At 35.5% G+C, this 18,789-nt stretch overlaps 3 protein-coding genes and 1 pseudogene across 4 annotated transcripts; 1 reads left to right on the top strand and 3 right to left on the bottom strand.

Annotated features, from left to right (window-relative positions):
- Nucleotides 1-4,144: 4,144 nt before the first annotated feature.
- On the bottom strand, nucleotides 4,145-5,422 carry LOC133676093 (chitinase 2-like). Its single transcript, XM_062097664.1, has 2 exons — nucleotides 5,359-5,422; nucleotides 4,145-5,124 (listed from the first exon to the last, which is right to left on the bottom strand). Exons 1-2 carry the CDS (start codon nucleotides 5,420-5,422, stop codon nucleotides 4,289-4,291), a joined length of 900 nt encoding a protein of 299 aa, XP_061953648.1. The 3' UTR covers nucleotides 4,145-4,288.
- A 1,435-nt stretch (nucleotides 5,423-6,857) lies between these two features.
- Nucleotides 6,858-7,781, bottom strand: LOC133675556 (chitinase 2-like; annotated as a pseudogene).
- A 1,656-nt stretch (nucleotides 7,782-9,437) lies between these two features.
- On the top strand, nucleotides 9,438-13,259 carry LOC133676299 (SWI/SNF complex subunit SWI3A). 2 transcript variants are annotated; one of them, XM_062097956.1, is made up of 7 exons: nucleotides 9,451-9,682; nucleotides 9,799-10,343; nucleotides 11,059-11,553; nucleotides 11,723-11,892; nucleotides 11,998-12,047; nucleotides 12,554-12,717; nucleotides 12,830-13,259. In XM_062097956.1, the coding sequence occupies exons 1-7, from the start codon at nucleotides 9,580-9,582 to the stop codon at nucleotides 13,025-13,027; spliced, it is 1,725 nt and encodes a 574-aa protein (XP_061953940.1). In that variant the 5' UTR covers nucleotides 9,451-9,579; the 3' UTR covers nucleotides 13,028-13,259. The 2 variants fall into 2 exon arrangements, 1 of the variants encoding a protein (XP_061953940.1); XR_009835572.1 differs by lacking the exon at nucleotides 12,830-13,259 and having other exon boundaries at nucleotides 9,438-9,682; nucleotides 11,998-12,113; nucleotides 12,554-12,693.
- A 429-nt stretch (nucleotides 13,260-13,688) lies between these two features.
- Nucleotides 13,689-16,280, bottom strand: LOC133675724 (ACT domain-containing protein ACR4-like). The gene is made up of 7 exons (XM_062097185.1): nucleotides 15,886-16,280; nucleotides 15,756-15,801; nucleotides 15,474-15,588; nucleotides 15,319-15,386; nucleotides 14,569-15,153; nucleotides 14,366-14,470; nucleotides 13,689-14,285 (listed from the first exon to the last, which is right to left on the bottom strand). Exons 1-7 carry the CDS (start codon nucleotides 15,942-15,944, stop codon nucleotides 13,956-13,958), a joined length of 1,308 nt encoding a protein of 435 aa, XP_061953169.1. The 5' UTR covers nucleotides 15,945-16,280; the 3' UTR covers nucleotides 13,689-13,955.
- Between the last annotated feature and the right edge of the window lie 2,509 nt (nucleotides 16,281-18,789).

Genomic DNA, 18,789 nt, shown 5'->3' with positions numbered 1-18,789 from the left:
GTTTGTGGAATATTTTCCTTTTCTTTTTCAACATGAGACCAGTTAAGGCTGTGGAGTATGCACAGATAAATCCTTTGCTCTTCACACTACGAGCTCTCAAGCAACTACATTTGATAATTAAAGACAGCAGTTTCCCAACAACAAGCTAACAAAACAATATATATATTGTGTGCACCGAGGGTCTTGGCCTGGCGGTAGGAGGGGCTTGTCTCCTCCTGCTGCTCCTGGGTTCGAGTCCTCATGTGCACGTCTGTCACCCACGCGGTGCCTTACATGCCCATTAGGTTTGCAGGTTGTTCAGTGGGTCGTGGGATTAGTCGTGGTGCGCGCAAGCTGGCCTGGACACCCACGTAAATCAAAAAAAAATATATATATATATATATATATATATATATATATATATATATATATATATATTGTGTCTAAATAGAGATCGACCTGGGCATGCAGCATTCTAGGCTGAGGTTTGACTATCCATCTTACTATATTTCCTTCATGGATTATCTCCTCCATGCGTACATGGGCAGCAGTAGCCATGAAAGAAGCCATCTAAACCCCCACAGACAGGCAATACATTAATTCGAGTAGACATTCGTAGCGGAACTCTTTCGAGTATCAGCTAAACAGGCCAGAGAAATATGACACGTACGATGCTTGAATTTAAGTGCTGGGAATGTCGAGAACAGGGAAGGGAAAGGCCAGCTTGAACTGAGAAGGCTCAATTCATCTCACGAACATGCAGGGAGATCAATGAATAATCATGGAAGAATAAGCGTTATTGAAAAGAAAATATGATGTGATATTATTCTGAAGTAGCAGCTAAGTTTTTTATATTATAATTGTTTAGGTCAATTTATATGTATCTTGTTTCATTCAAATCTTGAAATTAATGATGATATAAATTTTTAATAGGATTAAAAAAACTAATTATAACTAGATAAGAAAAGGTGAAAAGTATAAGCATTTTCTTAACACAATCGCAACGTAATATTTAGGGCAACTCACTAAAGGGTTGGATGGGTTATGTACGTGACGGTCCAACATGTTGGCGACAGGATGTGTAATTATATTACATTATAGCGCCATTCTTTGCTTCTTTTTTTTTTATTTTGGTCATGGATTTTTTTTCTCATTCTTTTATAGACAAATTAATCAACAATTCCTTGTAAATTGTTTTATGAAACAAAAAATAAAGACCAGAGCGTATAACACAAAGAACACGCATGGCCGCTCTTAATTTTGTAAAAATAAGTTCATTTTGATATGTTATTTTCCTTTGATTACCTTTTTAGTTCCTTTAGTTTTTCTAAAGGAACTAAAAAAAGTAAAAACCAAGCCGTGCGTCTAGCTTTTTTTATTTATATTTTTTATATATTTAAATTTAAATGCACATTGTAGTAGTTTATTAAGTCATTCCAGTAAATAAATTGATAGCTAGGCATATATTAAGCCTGTTAAACCGAGCCTGGATTCTATAAAAAGTTGTTGTTAAACACCTTGTTTATGCAACTATGTCTTATAGATAATGGTTTACTAATATTCATTTATTTTATAGTATCAATGTTTGTAATTTGCTAATTGATGTTTTTATGTCCGATTCTAAGGGACCGTTTGGGAACGCGGCTGCGGCCGCGTTCCCAAAAAATTTGAAAATTTTTTGTTTTTTTTTTTTGCTAAAATTTAATATGGTTTGTACGTTTTGGATCGTTTTGATGTGCTGATGTCAAAAATGATTTTTAAAAAATGAAAAAACATCGTTGGCATGCATTTTGGCACGAAAAGTTATTTGAAAAGCACCCGCAACCACACTGCCAAACACGCTCTAAATATCAAAGTAGTGAACATGACAAGTTAATTTACTTGGAGATGGGATTTAGTAGCATGAATGTTTGAGACTTGCAAAGAAAACTAATACTCTTGATTGATACTTAGGTGACATTTGTAAGGACTATAGACACCACCTATCTCCACATTGGTGTGATATTGTCCACTTTGGGCCTAAGCCCTCATGGATTTGCTCTTAGGTTATACCCAAAAGGCCTCACACTAATGGAGATATTTATCCATCCTTATATACCAACTTCTAGCCAATGTGAGACTTTGATCGTATACCTAACAATCCTCCCCTCGAACAAAGGACCACCGAGCCTCCCCTCAAACCGATCATTCATCCGTCCACTCTCTACCAACCAGGATTCTTCATTCTCTACTTCACCGTGTTGGGGTCAGGACACGTCCATGAAGCATTCAGAGAGCACTACCTGACTTGAGAGTTTGCTCTTTCTAGGTCAACTCCTCTTCACCGTGTTGGGATCAGGACACGTCCATGAAGGGAGCACACCGCCTATCCAATAAAGCTGATCCATGGATTACATCGTGATTGGGGGCCCACCATCTTTTGTTCGACATTTCGAGGATTCATCCATCATGGCTAACTCTTGAGCCTGGCTCTGATACCACTTGTAAGGACTATGGACACCACCTATCTCCACATTGGTGTGATATTGTCCACTTTAGGCATAAGCCCTCATGAATTTGCTCTTAGTTTATACCCAAAAGGCCTCACACCAATGTAGATATTTATCCATCCTTATATACCCACTTATAGCTAATGTGGGACTTTGATCGTATACCTGACAATGTATAAAATATTGAAAACTAATATTCTTGATTGATACTTAGGTGACATTTATATTTATTAAACCTCAATGTATAAAATATTGAAAGGAAAACATGTTTTAAAATTTAAAAACAAATAGAATTGAGGTGTTACTCCTTGCTAGTATTTAAGATAATATATCATTATAAGTCTATTTATCTTAAATATTATGAATAAATAATAAAATATTTATTTTTAACGTAGTTTTTTTTTAAAAAGAAGTTTTTGAAAGGGATTTTAAAATATTGATAGAAAACTTTTAATATGGGCTCGGACCCTTGATAGATAATAGTGAAAATATTTTTTATGTTATTTGAATAACAATGTGAATACGTGTCTCATGCAAAAAAAAATGATACTAAAATATTTCTGATGAAAATGACATCATTACTAGCACATAAAATAATAAGATGCAATCTAAGAGATTAAATCAAAATACAAACATGATTATCAATTTAATAGTAAAAATTATCCAACAAAAAACCTCATCAGTGCACATTAAAATCAACCATAAAATCAAAACAATCATTCCGAATATGTTTGGGATTCGAAATAAACCTTCTGGAGTAGCTAGCTAAGGTGGATTGGAAGAAGTGGAAATTGCTAGAACAATGGCAATAATGACGTCACAAGCAAGCCACGCTTTGAAGAGGATTGTCATGGTTGGCATGTCATCTTGCTAGTCACCAAAGTCTAACTAGCGTGCGGAAGTCTTCACCTAGTGCACCACTCCATGTTTTTCCTTTCGGTGTCGATGGTGTCATCCACCACTACCACATGAGGGAGATTAGAGGTGTTGAAGCCTTATTTTTCTTGTTTTTCACTTCAATCTTTATTCTATTATTTATTTTAATTTTCTTGTATTTAGTTTTTTTTTTCTAAAAAAACAACACCAATCTCAATTCGATAAAAAATAATAATTAAAAAGTATGAAATAAATGTATTAATAACTGAAAGGTATTGAAAATATATTTTTAAATTATAAATTTTAAAAAAGATACTGAAAATTACAGGCAAATATTTTAAAATATATTTTTTGTTTTCTCGAAAAGACATCAACAAGAAAAAAAATATTGAAAAATTATAAAATAAGCTGGTGATGAATGGACAAACTGCTTTGAATTTTTTACTAAATAATAAATAATAATTATAAAATAAATAGTCAGATATCTAAAACCGATAAATAGAATATAAATATATAAATCTTTTACCAGCAAGGATGACAAGGTATGAATATAAAAAAACCCATCCTAAATACCCGTTGACATTCCAAAACATGAACGAAGGCCCAATTCATCATTCGGCACCTAGTAACTTATTACAATGCCTGGTTGATGCATCAATGCTTAATTAATGCATCCCTTATTCAAGAGCAAGAAAGTAGACATGGACATTTTTTCTTCTCTCGTCACTTCTGCACAAATTTTTGTTGACGATGAAAAACTAAAAATATCATCGGACGATTGTCTGCACGCAACGAGGACGAAGCCATACAATACAATAATTATATCCCCCAAGTACATCCAGGTTATTCAAGCCCAGTTGAATCAAGCCGCCCAATGGACTTTTTTGCTGCGCAATTAACACAGCACAGATCCCTTTATTTTTCATTTACAGATGACAGCGCAATCAAGCAGCTAGAAGATGTTGAGAATTTTTCTCGCCTTCAAATCCATGCTTCTTCGAATTATCAGCAGACCAAATAAAAATACCTCCCAACTTTTCTTTGCCTTGTAATTCCTTGCAAGCTTCAAAAAATCCACCGTCAGGATCCAGACCCCCTTCACTCTCATCATCAGTGCTGAAGCTAGCCAAGATTTGACCCCCTCCATAATTAGAGGCTTGTTCATCAAAATGCTTGACAAACTGAGACGCGCTTGATCTCTCGTAGGCATAAAATTGGAAGTTTACATGATCAATTGCATGCCCATATTTTTTCCACAGGGCCAAGTAATGGCTTTGGACCTCCCCGTCATCGTAAGGGGCAATTGAAGCAAATGATATGGTCCTACTTTTCTTTAGAGTCGTTATCAGCCTTCCTACGCACTCGGCAAATGTACGAGGATCTGACTTGAAGTGCTCATAGTCAATGTCAATTCCATCCAAGTTGTATTGTTTTATCATACTGGTTAGTGAAGATATGGCATTTTGGACCCAAGAATCTATAGATTTTGGTGCGAAAAATGCCTTCTTGCTTCCAACACTATCTCCACCCAAGCTAACAGCAACCTTGACATTAGAATGCTTGTCTTTTACCGATGCAATTTCTTCCGGGGTCACATGGCTGGATGCCCAAAAAGCGTTGAACTTTCCATTGGTTGGTGATGGATTTTCAAGGCCTGTGTAGTCGATTGCAAACGCAATGATGAAATGGAATTCGACATTAGAAATTACAGGCACGTCAGAGAGCTTGATCGAGCTAGACATGGCACCAATGTACTCCCTAAACAGCTTGGAATTGGCAGCTACAAGGAACAACCAAAAGAACTGTCAGTAACATTTATAGTCAACTTCACCGATACTAATCCATGGAGGACATCTGATTAAATAAAAATTCAATGCAGCAACTAATTAAACAGTTCTGTTCGCATGAATCCGGCTGGACACATCAAAAACATTCTACTTCTGTTGACGGAACCAATTATTCTCCGCTACTGTACATGGAAGAATTATAAGGAACTTCTATGGCATAAACTTACCATTGCCCGTGGTGAAGAAAAGGATCAGGATGCTGGTGATCAAGAAGGCTTTGCGGAATCCCATTATTGTTTTTGGTGCTGTGAAGGTGAATCTTCAGTTCATTAGTGATGAATATTTATAGAAGAACTGAGACAAAATGTAGCAGTAGCAACAGTCAGGGTAGGAAGCGGCTCTTGTTATAACCGTAAATAAAAAGAAGAAGAAGAAGATTAGATGGAATCGTTTAGGGAAGATGGTGATGCACACTACCAATCAAATGTGGGGTTGCTTAGACTTGCCCATGAAGTAGTATCTTGACAGTCACCTGTACTCTGTTCTTGTCGTCGAGGTATCTTGCTTAATTTATTCTGTTTGTTTTCTTGTTCAACATGAATAATCAAATTTCTGATTAGATCGAAGTTGGGTTCGTGTGAGCTGTAAGAAATTGAGTTGTTTTGCTCAACTTTTTTAGTTTTTGGAATATTAGAAACCTCAAAAACGGCTTCCGTACAACCCAAGAATCCAGTGCTGATTCTCCAAGGATCATGGGTGCCTTACCCGTGATTATGGCACAGTCAACTCCATGATGATCGTTACAGGTTGGCAGCTGTCGGATATTTGTTGTGATTTTGAAGACGGTCTCTTAATTAAATATATTTATATGAACAAAATTAATATTTGATATAACCAACTAATTAATTATAAAATATATACGGCTAACAGTTATAAATGATATAAAAACTCTATTTTGATATATTTTGAAATGAATTTTTAAAATTATTGTGAAAAATAACTTATAAATAGTTTAAATAAATGCTTAATCGACCAAGTTAAAAAAAAAACCCTTTAATAATAAGAAAAAAAATTGAAATATCTTTTGGGTATAATTTAGACATTAAAATACGTAAGTTTATTACAACTAATTAATTTATTATAGGATCGAACTTATAAAATGCAATGGTCAAATTTTATCAGAACCTAATAATCAAATAAAAAATGATATTTATTTTCGTTAAAAAACTTATTTGATGCGTTCAAACTTGTTTAGCTGTTTCATAAACATATACGTACACTAGAAATTCCTCCAAACATAACTTCTATTAAAAATTCCTACAAAATATATATTTCGTAACATCGTGTTGGTCACATTGTTTCATTAATTAGAGGCAATATTAATGTAGAGACAAAAATGGGGTTATTAATTACTTAAACACACAAGCCAACAACCACAAGGCCACAACCAAGATTCAGAGGCACCACAGGCTGAACAAATATTCGAGCCAGAAAAGGAAGAAGTTCGATCCTCACAGACAAAATATCGTGTGCTTGGCAAACGTCTACTGAAATAATACTGAACAAGCAGTCCAGCATTCAACCGAGCAAACAAGCTACATCAACATTAATAAAAGAACCGAATCTGAAATGTAATTAGTATTGCATACATAGAAGAAAATCATGGAGTGGTAAATGACCATGGAGTTTAATTCATTACATATAGTAATTAAGCTAATTAACAACGCTAGTGATGAATTGCTAGTAGGGCTTGCGACTGCTTTTCGTAGCGGAAACCCTCGGCCTTAGAGTCATCTGCTGACCAAACGAAAATCCCTTGGAGTTGCTTCTGACTCTTAAGCTTACTGCAGGCTGTAAAGAAGCCATCTGATGGAGATAGCCCGCCGCTTCCATCACTGATAAAGCTCACCAAGACTTTACCACCATTGTAGTTAGAAGTCTGGGTTTTGAAGTAATCCAGAAACTGGGATACTGAGGTACCCTGATCATATGCATAAAATTGGAAGTTGACATAGTCTATTTGATGCCCATATTTCCTCCATAAGGCCAGGTAATGGCTTTGAACTTGGCATCATCGAAAGGAGCTATAGAGGCAAATGAGATGACCCCATTCCTCTTAAGGGCTGCAATGAGTTGTCCTATGCATGCACTCTGCAAATGTCTCAGGATCAGCTTGAAAGTGCTCGTAATCAATATCAATCCCATCCAAATTATACTGCTTAATGATCCGTGTGAGTGAAGAAACAGCATTAGATACCCATGAATGAACCGAGGAAGGATTAAAGTAAGCATAGCCATTCTCTACGCTATCCCCTCCAAGACTCAAGGCAACTTTGACATTGGAATGGCGGTTCTTGATAGAAGAAACCTGAGAAGGGCTTAGATTATCGGAGTCCCAAAAGATGTTGAATTTTCCATTGGTGGACGAAGGAGAATTCGAGGTGTCATGGTCTATGGCAAAAGAAAGGATGAAATGGAATTCAACATCTGGGCTGATAGGAACGTCGGTGAATCTGACATTATTGGACTCGGCTCCAATGTATTCACGGAAGAGGTTTGAGTTTGCAGGGGCTGCTTGGATTGATGCATGAGAGGGGAAAATAGCTTGGAGAACAACAAGGGTGGTGATGAGCAACATTGAAAACTCCATTTCTTGTTTGCTGATCAAGAGGTGTGTTTTGCTGGGTGCATGTGCTCGACGTTGTCTATACACACACACACACAGTGTCAAGCTGGCAATGAATTCAACAAACCTGGATAGTATTGAAATTTTCAGATGGCAGATAATTTCTTCTTGATTCATCATGTAATTTTGAAAGACAATATATTTTTCTACCATCTTGTAAATGAAGGGGAACAAGTTAATTTGTTTTATTGGTAAGGATATTGCGACGACCGCGCTTGTTTGAAACTAATTTTTTTTTTCTATAATCTAAATCCTTCAAACTTTTTTGGATATTTATTCTTATTTTCGCATGATTGTTATTGTTTAAAAATATTTGTTTTTGTTTCAAAAATATTTTTTAAAAAATTTAAATTTTATTTATTTATTTTAAATTAATATGTTTTTAGTATTTTCAAATGATTTTGATGTGCTGATATCAAAAATAATTTTTAAAAAATAAAAAGATATCATTGACATGTATTTTGGCATGAAAAGCTATTTGAAAAGCAACCGCAACCCAAATAAGATATAAATTACTTACATGTTTATCTATATTTTTATTTTTACAAATAATATTAATTTTTTATTTTAATTAGTATTCACAACTCATTTTATAATTTATTTGGTTATATTTTTTATAATTTATTATATTAAACACATACATAATCTTTTTATGATACTCAATTAATAAATTTCATGATATCATAAAACACACCTATTACTTCCACATCTTCTTTCAATATTTAGAATGTACTAAAATATAGTTATTTAGTGATAAATTTAATTTTTTTTTATTAATGTGGATATAATGTTTGGGTCAGTTTACACGTATATTGACTAAACTTACAAATCTTTAAGTTAACAACCATATAAGTTTCTAGTGACTTTAAGATAAAATTAATCGGTTTTAAAAATAGAAAAGTCAAAGGTGGTTCATTTTGCATTTTAATGTTATTCTTGAAATTTAAATTTCATTATACATTTACATTGCTTTTGTATTAATTAATGTTTTATATCATCCATTAAAATACACGTATTAAAATCTCATGATTAGTAAAAGGCCACGTCAATGCAATTAGAAAAATGCTTCAACTTCGGAGCTCCATGAATACATTTAGAAATGTTTAGAAGATGTGGTAATTATTTTTTAAAATATTTTTTTATTTAAAAATATATTAAATAATATTTTTTAGAATTATTTTTTTATATTAGCACATCAAAATAATTTTTTTAAAAAAATTAAACAAAAAATATTCAAATTTTAATAAAACAAGCAACTCCAAAAACACAGGGACATGATTTCGATCTCAAAATTTGTTCAGAAACTATTTGCCTATGATTGAATTATTTCAAGATTAATTATTCCTTGACCGGGCGATGTAAATAAAAAAATCTCGTCACGGCCCAACCCGACTTGACAGGCCTTTCTCAACAGGGCCCAACCCGACAGGACTCAGCATTTCTCTCCAGGACACGAGTTTATGAGAAATTTCATAGGGCACAAATCTATAATCACTGAATATAATGTTTATTGATTTATTTATTAGATGAATTTATATGAAAGGTCTCAATTGAAAAGTTTTAGGAAGTTTGGATCCTAGATCGAGAGCCTTTGCACAACTGAGGTTTTTCCAAAAGAACTCCTCAATAATCCTCCACTTTTCGAACCCCTACTGGTCAGTTACGCAACCAACCACCACCTCCTGTCACCGAAACACTCAAATCCCAATCTCCCGAAATTAAAAATCTCACAAATTTATAAAAACCAAACACAAAACCACTCATGTCCAAAATTATGGAGCCAACAACACACTCCGACCCGAATCTAAACCCGATCCGACCAAACGAACCAGAGCTCGACCTCTACACCATCCCCAGCTATTCAAGTAAGTCGTCTCTTCTCTGTGTTACAAAACCCTAACTCTCTGTTTGTTTCCCGTAAAAAAAAACTTTCCCAGAAAATCTACAAAATCTTCTTTTCTTTTCTTTGTATTTTTCTCAGGTTGGTTTTCATGGCACGATATTCACGAGACAGAGAGAGTCGCTTTAAGAGAATTCTTCGATGGGAGCTCAATAACGAGAACTCCAAAAATCTACAAAGAATACAGAGACTTTATAATCAACAAGTACCGTGAAGATCCTTCTAGAAGGTTAACATTCACGGAGATTCGAAAGTCACTGGTTGGTGACGTTAGTTTGTTGAATAAAGTTTTTCTGTTTTTGAATAATTGGGGATTGATTAATTTTAGTTGTGAAAAGAATGAGGAAATTGGTTTGGGTTCGGGTAATGTTGATGTTCGGGTTGAAGATGGGGCTCCGAACGGAGTTCGGATTGTGGAGATGCCTGATAAGTTGAAACCAATTTCGGTGGGGTCGGTGCAAAGTAGCGCAGAGGGTAGTGGTGGTGGTGGGAGTGGGAGTGGGTTGAAGTTGCCGCCTTTGGCGTCCTATTCGGATGTTTTTGGCGAGTTAGTCGGGAAGAAGAAAGAGGTTGTTTGTGGAAATTGTGGTGGAAGTTGTGATTCCGGCCAATACGAGTATAGTAAGGTAATTGAAATTCGGGTTTGATTGCAGTGGCATTTGATTTTATGTTGGTTTATTGCGTTCGGTTATCTTTTGGGGTCTTAGTTGTGAATTCATTATCACATTGTATGCTAAAATTTTGTTTGTGCACTTTTTTGCCATGGAATATTTCGGTTCATCATTCGATTGTAGGTTCATCTGTGTTGTTCAATTTGTTAAGATATGGTGGTTGGTTTGGTGCGTTGACTGTTTTTCATATTGTAATGTGACTGTAATTCTGAGAATATATGCTAGGTTAGGACTTCAGACCATCGACTCAGTAGATTTTACCTTTCTGAATTGTCTGGTGTTCTGTGTCTAGGCTGGTTAAAGAGAAGAGTGGCTAAACAACTGTGTTTAGGTATGCTAGGAGATAATCTTGGTCACTTAGAAAGCAGCTTTATTTACCCTGACAGAGTGGTGCATGTTTGGACTTAACACAGCCTGTTCTCTTGTCCCTGCCATTAAGTTAGGTGATATGAACTTTGCGGCATTTTGGATTTTTTAGATGCGTTGTGAGACTGCAGATAATTCTCTTCTTAAATATCTGGAATCATTCACTTCAATTAGGCATTTACCAACCAGTGCTTCTGTGCAACCCTATCCATTTTTGCTATTTTTATATTTGGGAATGATCTCTCTCTATTTCCTTCTGTGGGAGTGCTGATTTTATTTTCTTGTTCAACGGTTGAATTTGCAGGGTGATTACTTAATCTGTCAAAAATGCTTTAATGATGGAACTTATGGCGAGAACAAGTCTAAGGAAGATTTCAAGCTTAAGGATAGTGCTGAAAACAATGGTAGCAATGCAGCTGTGTGGACTGAGGAGGAGACTTTGCGTCTTTTAGAATCTGTTTCGAGGCATGGGAATGACTGGGACCTGGTTGCTCAAAATGTTAAAACCAAGACTAAACTTGATTGTATTTCTAAGCTCATTGAGCTGCCATTTGGGGATCTTATATTGAGTTCTACATATGGAAAGGGCAATTCTAGTGGACAGATTGGGAGCACAAACAACTCAAAACAAGTTCCTGCAGCTCCATCTGAGCATCAAGATGATACCAAACATGAAGATCAATTGCATGAGCAGATGAATGCAAATGAGGAGAAGGGAGATGTCATGGATGATGGCCCCCTTTTGAAAAGAAGACGCATCACTTCTGTTTCAGATGCTGGTGGCTCTCTGATGAAACAGGTAGAATTCACCGCTACAAAATCCTACTACTTTTAACTTCTTACCAGACTTTCTTGTTGACACACCTTCAATTGGTTTATCTGATTTTGTTAATTAGGATATGTTTCAATTGTAGTGTTTTTCACCTTAGCTTATGTTTTACCATGCAATTGGTGATTTTTTTCATTAGGTAGCTCTCATCTCAACCATGGTTGGCCCAGATATCACAGCTGCTGCAGCTGAGGCTGCTGTTGCAGCACTTTGTGATGAAACTGCATGTCCAAGAGAGATATTTGATGGTGAGGAGGATTTTCCATCTAATGGGTTTTCTTCTCCCTCCTTCCATTCGAAGTCTAAGAGGTTGTTTATTTATGTGATTTTTATCCTCTGCTGTTCCTGTGATTATTGTTTTGCCCCTGTCTTATTGATACATGTTAAAGTTTTCTGTTCATTTTTCTGTTTTAGAGTTGACGAGGTTGATGCCTCAGAGGTGAAGCAAACACCCACTCAGTCAGGTAATTGATACAATGCAACTGTGCGAAAAATCAACTGGATGATATCCAAAGAACTTTGTTGGAGGGGTATCTGCCTGTTCTTAATGTTATCATATGCTTCTTTATGTTTTGTTCACTTGTTGATTTCCGTTTCATTTGCTCAACATGCTTGTTTAGGTACATTTGCCATTTTTCTTGTGAATGTTCGCATGTGTTTTTGTGGGGAGAGGTGGGGGCATAACCACTTTGCTACATGCATGATAGTATGGCATTCTAGTCTGCTAATAGTTTAGCTTGCAATAGACCCTACGTGTAACTTGCTGGTAATCCACATCAACCATATCACAAAGTATGGCATTCTAGACTGCTAATAGTTTAGCTTGCACTAGACCATATATGCAACTTGCTAATAATCCACATCAACCAAATCACTAGCTTCTTTATGTTGGCCAGCTTTCTCCTATTGTTTATATAGTGAATATATATTTACCAATCCTTTGGTCTCTTCACATGTCTATCTTTGACAGGAACCGAGGAGGCATCTGCATGGCAGAATGACATACCTCTATCTTTGCGTCTTAGAGCTGCTGTTGCAACAACTCTTGGGGCAGCTGCTGCTCATGCTAAATTACTGGCGGATCATGAAGACCGAGAAGTTGAGAATTTAATGGCAACCATAGTTGAGACACAGGTAGGTCAGGTTGTCTATCTCTGTATCCATTCTATACATTTTATACCGAAGAAATTTCCAGTTTAGAGGATGCAGCTCTTAATATTCTTTTATTAAACTAATGCAACATTAGTTGAAGAAACTGCACCACAAAATCAAGCACTTTGATGATCTGGAGCTGATAATGGAGAAGGAATACGCTGAAGTAGATGAACTAACAGAGTCCGTGACCGAGGAGCGGATTGATGTCTTGCGAAGGGCAATTCGTGCAGGCATATCTAAATCAAGGGATCATGCTCCCATTAAATTTCACATGTCAAATGTAGTTTGAAGGAGTTGTAGATCAATTTAGCATAAAAAAGTGGCAGAATGCACATGATTTAAGCTTCACCTGTTCCAGTTTACACCTTAGATTTCCAATGTATTTAGCGATCACTTCTTTTAGCTAACTGTAATTGAATTTGCAATTGGGGCAGCTGAACATAAACTTGCGCGTCACTGATTGCTTGTAGCCTTTTGGAATGCTAATAGTTCAGTTTAGTTTAGAACACATTTTATTTGCATCCTGCCGGGTTATCTCGTTGTGCACTATTTGTTATCAGCGTCATAATTGTCTTATTGATATTGCAAGAATCCTTGAGATGGGTTGGATGAGGAAGCATGATCATGGCAGCTTAGGGGATTTCTTAACCTGTATAATGATCGAGTTTTATTTGAAAAATCTAGTTCCCATTACTAGCGTCAATTGTTTCAAGGTTGGTAGCTATGTGGGAGGCGTTCCTTTATCCTGAAAAGAAAGAGGAGAAAATCCTGCTGGAGCTTAGAAGAAGGAATCGATGAATGGGATATTAAAGTCTGTTCAATAGATGCACTTTAACAGGGCAACAGAGCCCTACCTTGGTGCAGCTTAGGGAAACAGTTCATAGAATATGAAGGCATGATTCTTGTTCAAACGAGTTGAAGCTAGCAAGATGTCGATTGAGCTAGTGCTGTGAGAAAAAAAACCATGGCAAAAACATACTTGCCTCTTTTCAGAAAAGATCTTCCATCTGTACAGTCATTTTCTCTCACAATTACAAACCAATTTCAATCTGTACACTAGCTGTACACAAACCATAAAAAATAACAATAAGCTTTCAAGTGTATTTTGCTGTGTTCTATTGCTTCAAGTCACTTATGGTCCCACTGAACTGGAGTCGAACAGTTTGTTCTGTCGTTTTTGCAACGTTAACAAACGATAAGCATATCACGAGTGGGATTTAGTTGAGTCCAAAATTCTGGAAACTTGGGCATCTGAAAAGGGCCCCAAAGAGGAAACTTCTTGGTGTCTCCCGGGGAAATTTCGGTGGCATGCTCAAATTCCCCTTCACCTGTAACACGGTTTGTCCCATTTGCTGGTGAATCAGAAGGATAGTTTTGGGGTCAACAGGGTTACCAGACACATCTGTGACAATATAACTATGTTTTGCTTTCCCATTCCTTGTAGAGATTTCTGCACTTTTGGGCCACAAACCGTTTTCACGAAGTATCCTTGTAATATAAGAGAGAAGTCCAAAATGGTCATCTGTGAATAGCTCTAGTGGTAGACCCTGCAAGATATCAAACAACCTGTGAAAATGTGCTATATGGACTGGGAAAATAGAACTCACAACAGAAGGTAGAGCAATACCTCTGATGCTCGCCTTTCAATGGCTGCCTGAATACATTCTATGACACGTTGTCGCTCAGCTTCTGAGCTTGTAGGGAATCCATCCACATGTCTGATATAGTATTCCTGCAATCATATAATTAACTGTTGTCAAGATTCAGTTTTACACAAAACCCTCACGCTTAGGCACTAAAGAAGTCCACTAATAGGCAGAGAGTAGATACCTGATAAGCTTTCTTGCTATCTGTGATGACTGTGCCATGGAACACCAGATACTGCATGTCTGTTAGAGTGCACACGGTATCAAACACTAACTTTGGCCGGTCGATGGATGTTGCTGTAACAACAGTGTAATCTCTATCAGGACAGTCGAACACAGTCACGTAGGGCCTTACACTGTTGTCGTTCTCGCTGCCAGGCATTTCAAAGTCCCTAGCAGCAAACATCATCTGGTGCAACCTTCTCCCTATATGTATTTCCCCAGGGGAAGAAATGGAAACTATTGGTGTCCTGAAATCGCCATGACCTTTTAGGACATTATAAAGAAGTTCCTTTATCAAGGAAAGCTTCCTTGGGTCTTCGATTGCAGTTCCAGTTGACTGGTCTGCAATGTGAATGACTGCTGCTGCTCTAGCATTGTGTGCCCAAATCTCCGCATTGACAACATTGCACCTCAGGTCGGTCAGCACGGCACATACTTCTGACAACAAACCAGGCCGGTCAGTGCCGGTTAGTTCTATTAATGTGTGCTCTTTAGAAGGCAGCATCTTCCCCGGTGACTTAACCATGCAAGCATCAGTCTCAAGAGCCTGCAAAATCAAGCAAAATAGTTGTAAAGATTATTCTCATACAAAACCGGCCAAATTGAGAACTTAGTAGTGAAAAACCGAGCCAAAGAAAACCGAAATAATTTGGTAATTTTCAAAACCAATTTGATTGCATGGTGAATAGAGAAGAAGCAAAAAATTGAATACCTTCTCTATGCAATTGACGATGCCTTCATCTCTGATTTTGTTTCCATGGTCATCAGTCACATAAAACACTGAAAATTGAAATAAACAGTCAAATTAAGGGAGCAAAGAGGAGTAAATTTCTTCATTTATTTAAGAAGGTTTTCAATTAATTATACCGTTCATGAACCACACTCCATCAGAAGACATGTATGCTTTTGTCATTACAAGGTTTAGGTCTGTGAGAACTTGAACAACTTCAAGTAGAGCACCTTGCCTATTGACAGTATCCACCTAAACAAGAAAAAAAAAACAAATTAAAAAGTATGAATAAGAAACAACTGGATAACAAAAAAGAAAAAAGAAAAAAGAAAAAGAAAAAGAAAATTCTAGATGGATAAACCTCACCATCAGACAATCCTACATCCTTAGAACATGAAAGTTCCAAGGTGATTAATTACCTGAATGACTGTTGCATGCTCACAGGCATCATTGTCAACCACAACTCTGCAACCACAAAGTAGGTGTCAGGTAAGGACTCTACTTTCTCCCACAAATGAACAAGTGGGACTTGGGAGAGAGATGAAATACCTTGGAGAGTTCACTCTCCTTAAAAGCTTAGCATACGCATCATCATCATGGTAATCCATTTCTGGGTTTCTTTGATCTTCAGTAGAAATTAAAGATCAACCCACCAAAACTCTCACAGTGGCCTAAATCCAAAGTGAGAAACAGAGTGGAGTGTTGTAGCCATTTATAGACAGAAACCTTGAAGAATACCAACGACAAACAAACTAGTTGGTTACATGTAAAAACAGTCAAGGTTGGTTACCTATAAAATAAGTAAAGATTCCACATCCATCAAAAATGGAAAATGAAAAAAAAAAAAGAGAGAGAAGAGAAGAAATTTCTTTAGATTCCAAAGAGCGTCTTGTTCTCGGATTCTATAGCCGTACCATTATTGGACTTTAGGACATAGGTAGCTTAGCGTTCTTGAAATGTTGCCTCGTGACAGATTTAACAACTTAAAGTTGATTTATTCTCCATTAAAATAAGGGATAATTACAAAAACTATCCTTTAGTTTTCTCTTTATTTACACATCTTAAAATTTGTGTCTATAAAAATTTACATTCTCATGCTGAGTTGCTGACTCTTAGCTAACAAAAAATATTGAATTATATTTATTATATTTCATTTATTGTCTAATAAACCCTTACAATATTAATATTAATACTTTGTCATTGAACTAAAAAACTATAACAATTAAATAATCAATTTAATTCAAAAACTTAAATTATTTAGATAAGATTTTAAAATATAATTTATATTAATTTTTAATATATTCTTTAAGGAAAATACTTTGAACTTGAAAAGTATAATTGAGGAATTTAATTAATTTATTGGATTTAGTCATCGTGAGAAGCATAATTGAGAGTTTTAGCTAGGATGAGAAGAGAAATAAGAGATTCTTTCAGTGTGATTTTGTGGAGATTTCTAGCGTGTTTTATTGTTAGATTGAAAGTGGGAAATGTGTGGAATATTGAAAATTGTTGTTGGGTTTTTAGTTTGTGAAGTGAATATGAGTGGATTTGGAGGGCTACGAAAGTTCAAAGTGGTGTAGATGGAAGAAGTAAGCAAGCATTTCTCCAATGGATTCTAACAGAACAGGCGAGGGCATTCCCCAGAAACATTGTTTGAATGAGATTTGAAATTTGGCAGCATCGGCCGTGGAATCCAAGATTGAGGGTGACCGACACCATTAGATCTGTCGATCGAGACTTGATCTTCTTGCAGTGCTGCAGCCTTTTGACTTTGTGGGTTTCAAATTTGTCCCTCGTCTATCTCTAAAGACTTTTCTGGTGATCAAGACATGGACTAAGATTCCTTAACTGTGGGGTGTATGATCATGGAAGAAGGGTATGATCATGGAAGAAGGGTTTCGAACAACATGCGCTTTGACGTGGACGGCCTAAAAGTTTTTTTTCAATGCAAAAAAGAAAAAGAATGTTCATGCGTTTACATGTTTTCTGAAACCCCAAAAAAAAAAAAAACAAATTGCAAATAAAAATCTTTATACGTATATTTAATTAAATAAATCAATAATAGTTTGTAATAATAAAAGCAAAAATAATAATAATACAGGTGATAACTAATAACTAAATTAAAAAATAAATGTATATTAAGATATACAATGAAGTCAGTTATATTTAATAACTTTGTGTTTTAGAATTGATTTTTTACTAAACTAGATAACAATAAAACAAACATGCAAAAGAAAAAACATACAAGTTAGATTAATCTTTTTTTAAACACAAAAAATTACTCAAACATCATTCATGTGTTTTATAAGAGAAAAAAATTTATGAATTCAAGGTTTGACACGCATTGAAAGATTTTTTTTTATAAAAATATTAAGCCAACAAGATATTAAATTGACTTGAATAAACTCGACTTAATCAATTAAGTTTGTGACTCAAATAATAAAACCGTAATAACTCTATAAAAAAATTAAAAATAAAAATATTCAATTAAAAAAGACAAAAAAAAACTTGTGTTCTAGTGACCAAAGGATTGCCGAAAGACCGCGTCGTAGGTTTTTTTTGCCTAAAAATTTGATTTTCAACCTATTATTTTACCTAAAATATCTAGAAAACATTCTAGACATTTTGATAATCCATTCTATGACATTAAATAACTCAAATTTATTCAAAATCCCAAAATCAAATAAAAAAAAACCCTTATATGGTAAAATTTACCATCCGAGGTAAGGGGAAGGATATAAAACACTTATGTAAAACTCTATTAATTAAATAAAATTCGTTGACACTAAAATTAATTTTTTTGTGATTGAAATTAATATTGAAGTTTTCTCTCTCTGATATCATAATCAAGCAAATTCGCTCTCTTTTTTTCTTTCAAGTCAATAACTAAAAAATAAAAAATATGAAATTGTGTATTAATGTGAATATTTTGCGATAATTTTGAAATTGCCACCTATTCGCTTCACGGGTTTGACTTTAAACCTCTATCTTTTATCTTTTAATTTGGGTATTTTTTAACAAATCAGGAACAATGGAGTACTATTTTGGCAATTAAATGATCAATTCTTGAGAAAAAAGATCGATGACAAAATAGAAAACATCTTTGCCCTTTTCTTTTGTGTGTAATTGTTATTGTAATGTCCTGCTTTCTGCTGTGTAGACCAGCGCCGAAAATCCACCATTAAACTCCAAGCACGGACATAATATAGCCCGAGGCTAATAATCAAACACATAGCCTCCGCGAGTAAAGTCGTTTGAACAATAAATATTCCTTCCAATTAACCACTTGCAAAATCAGAGCTACGTGACATTGTTGTAGATTTGGCATTCATTTCATCAGGTTGCCAATCCTTTTCACTTGATCAGCTCCTGCTGAGATGAAGTTATATGGCAACAAACTTCAAGGCACCGATGCCTAAGAATATCTGGACTGAGATTTTTTGAAGCAAAATG

The sequence above is a fragment of the Populus nigra genome, chromosome 16 (genome assembly GCF_951802175.1).
Source record: "Populus nigra chromosome 16, ddPopNigr1.1, whole genome shotgun sequence".
NCBI classification, from domain to species: Eukaryota; Viridiplantae; Streptophyta; class Magnoliopsida; order Malpighiales; family Salicaceae; genus Populus; species Populus nigra.
Note: the sequence above shows the minus strand (reverse complement) of the source record. Positions and strands in the feature narration are given on the sequence as shown.

Coding starts and splice junctions, on each gene's coding strand:
- LOC133676093 (XM_062097664.1), bottom strand. CDS start 5,422: ATGGGATTCCGCAAAGCCTTCTTGATCACCAGCATCCTGATCCTTTTC. Junction 5,125..5,358: donor TTTCTTCACCACGGGCAATG/GTAAGTTTATGC, acceptor TGTTCCTTGTAG/CTGCCAATTCCAAGCTGTTT.
- LOC133675724 (XM_062097185.1), bottom strand. CDS start 15,944: ATGGATTACCATGATGATGATGCGTATGCTAAGCTTTTAAGGAGAGTG. Junction 15,589..15,755: donor AGCATGCAACAGTCATTCAG/GTAATTAATCAC, acceptor TTTCTTGTTTAG/GTGGATACTGTCAATAGGCA. Junction 14,286..14,365: donor TTGAAAGGCGAGCATCAGAG/GTATTGCTCTAC, acceptor GATATCTTGCAG/GGTCTACCACTAGAGCTATT.
- LOC133676299 (XM_062097956.1), top strand. CDS start 9,580: ATGTCCAAAATTATGGAGCCAACAACACACTCCGACCCGAATCTAAAC. Junction 12,048..12,553: donor GCAAACACCCACTCAGTCAG/GTAATTGATACA, acceptor TATCTTTGACAG/GAACCGAGGAGGCATCTGCA. Junction 12,718..12,829: donor CAACCATAGTTGAGACACAG/GTAGGTCAGGTT, acceptor ATGCAACATTAG/TTGAAGAAACTGCACCACAA.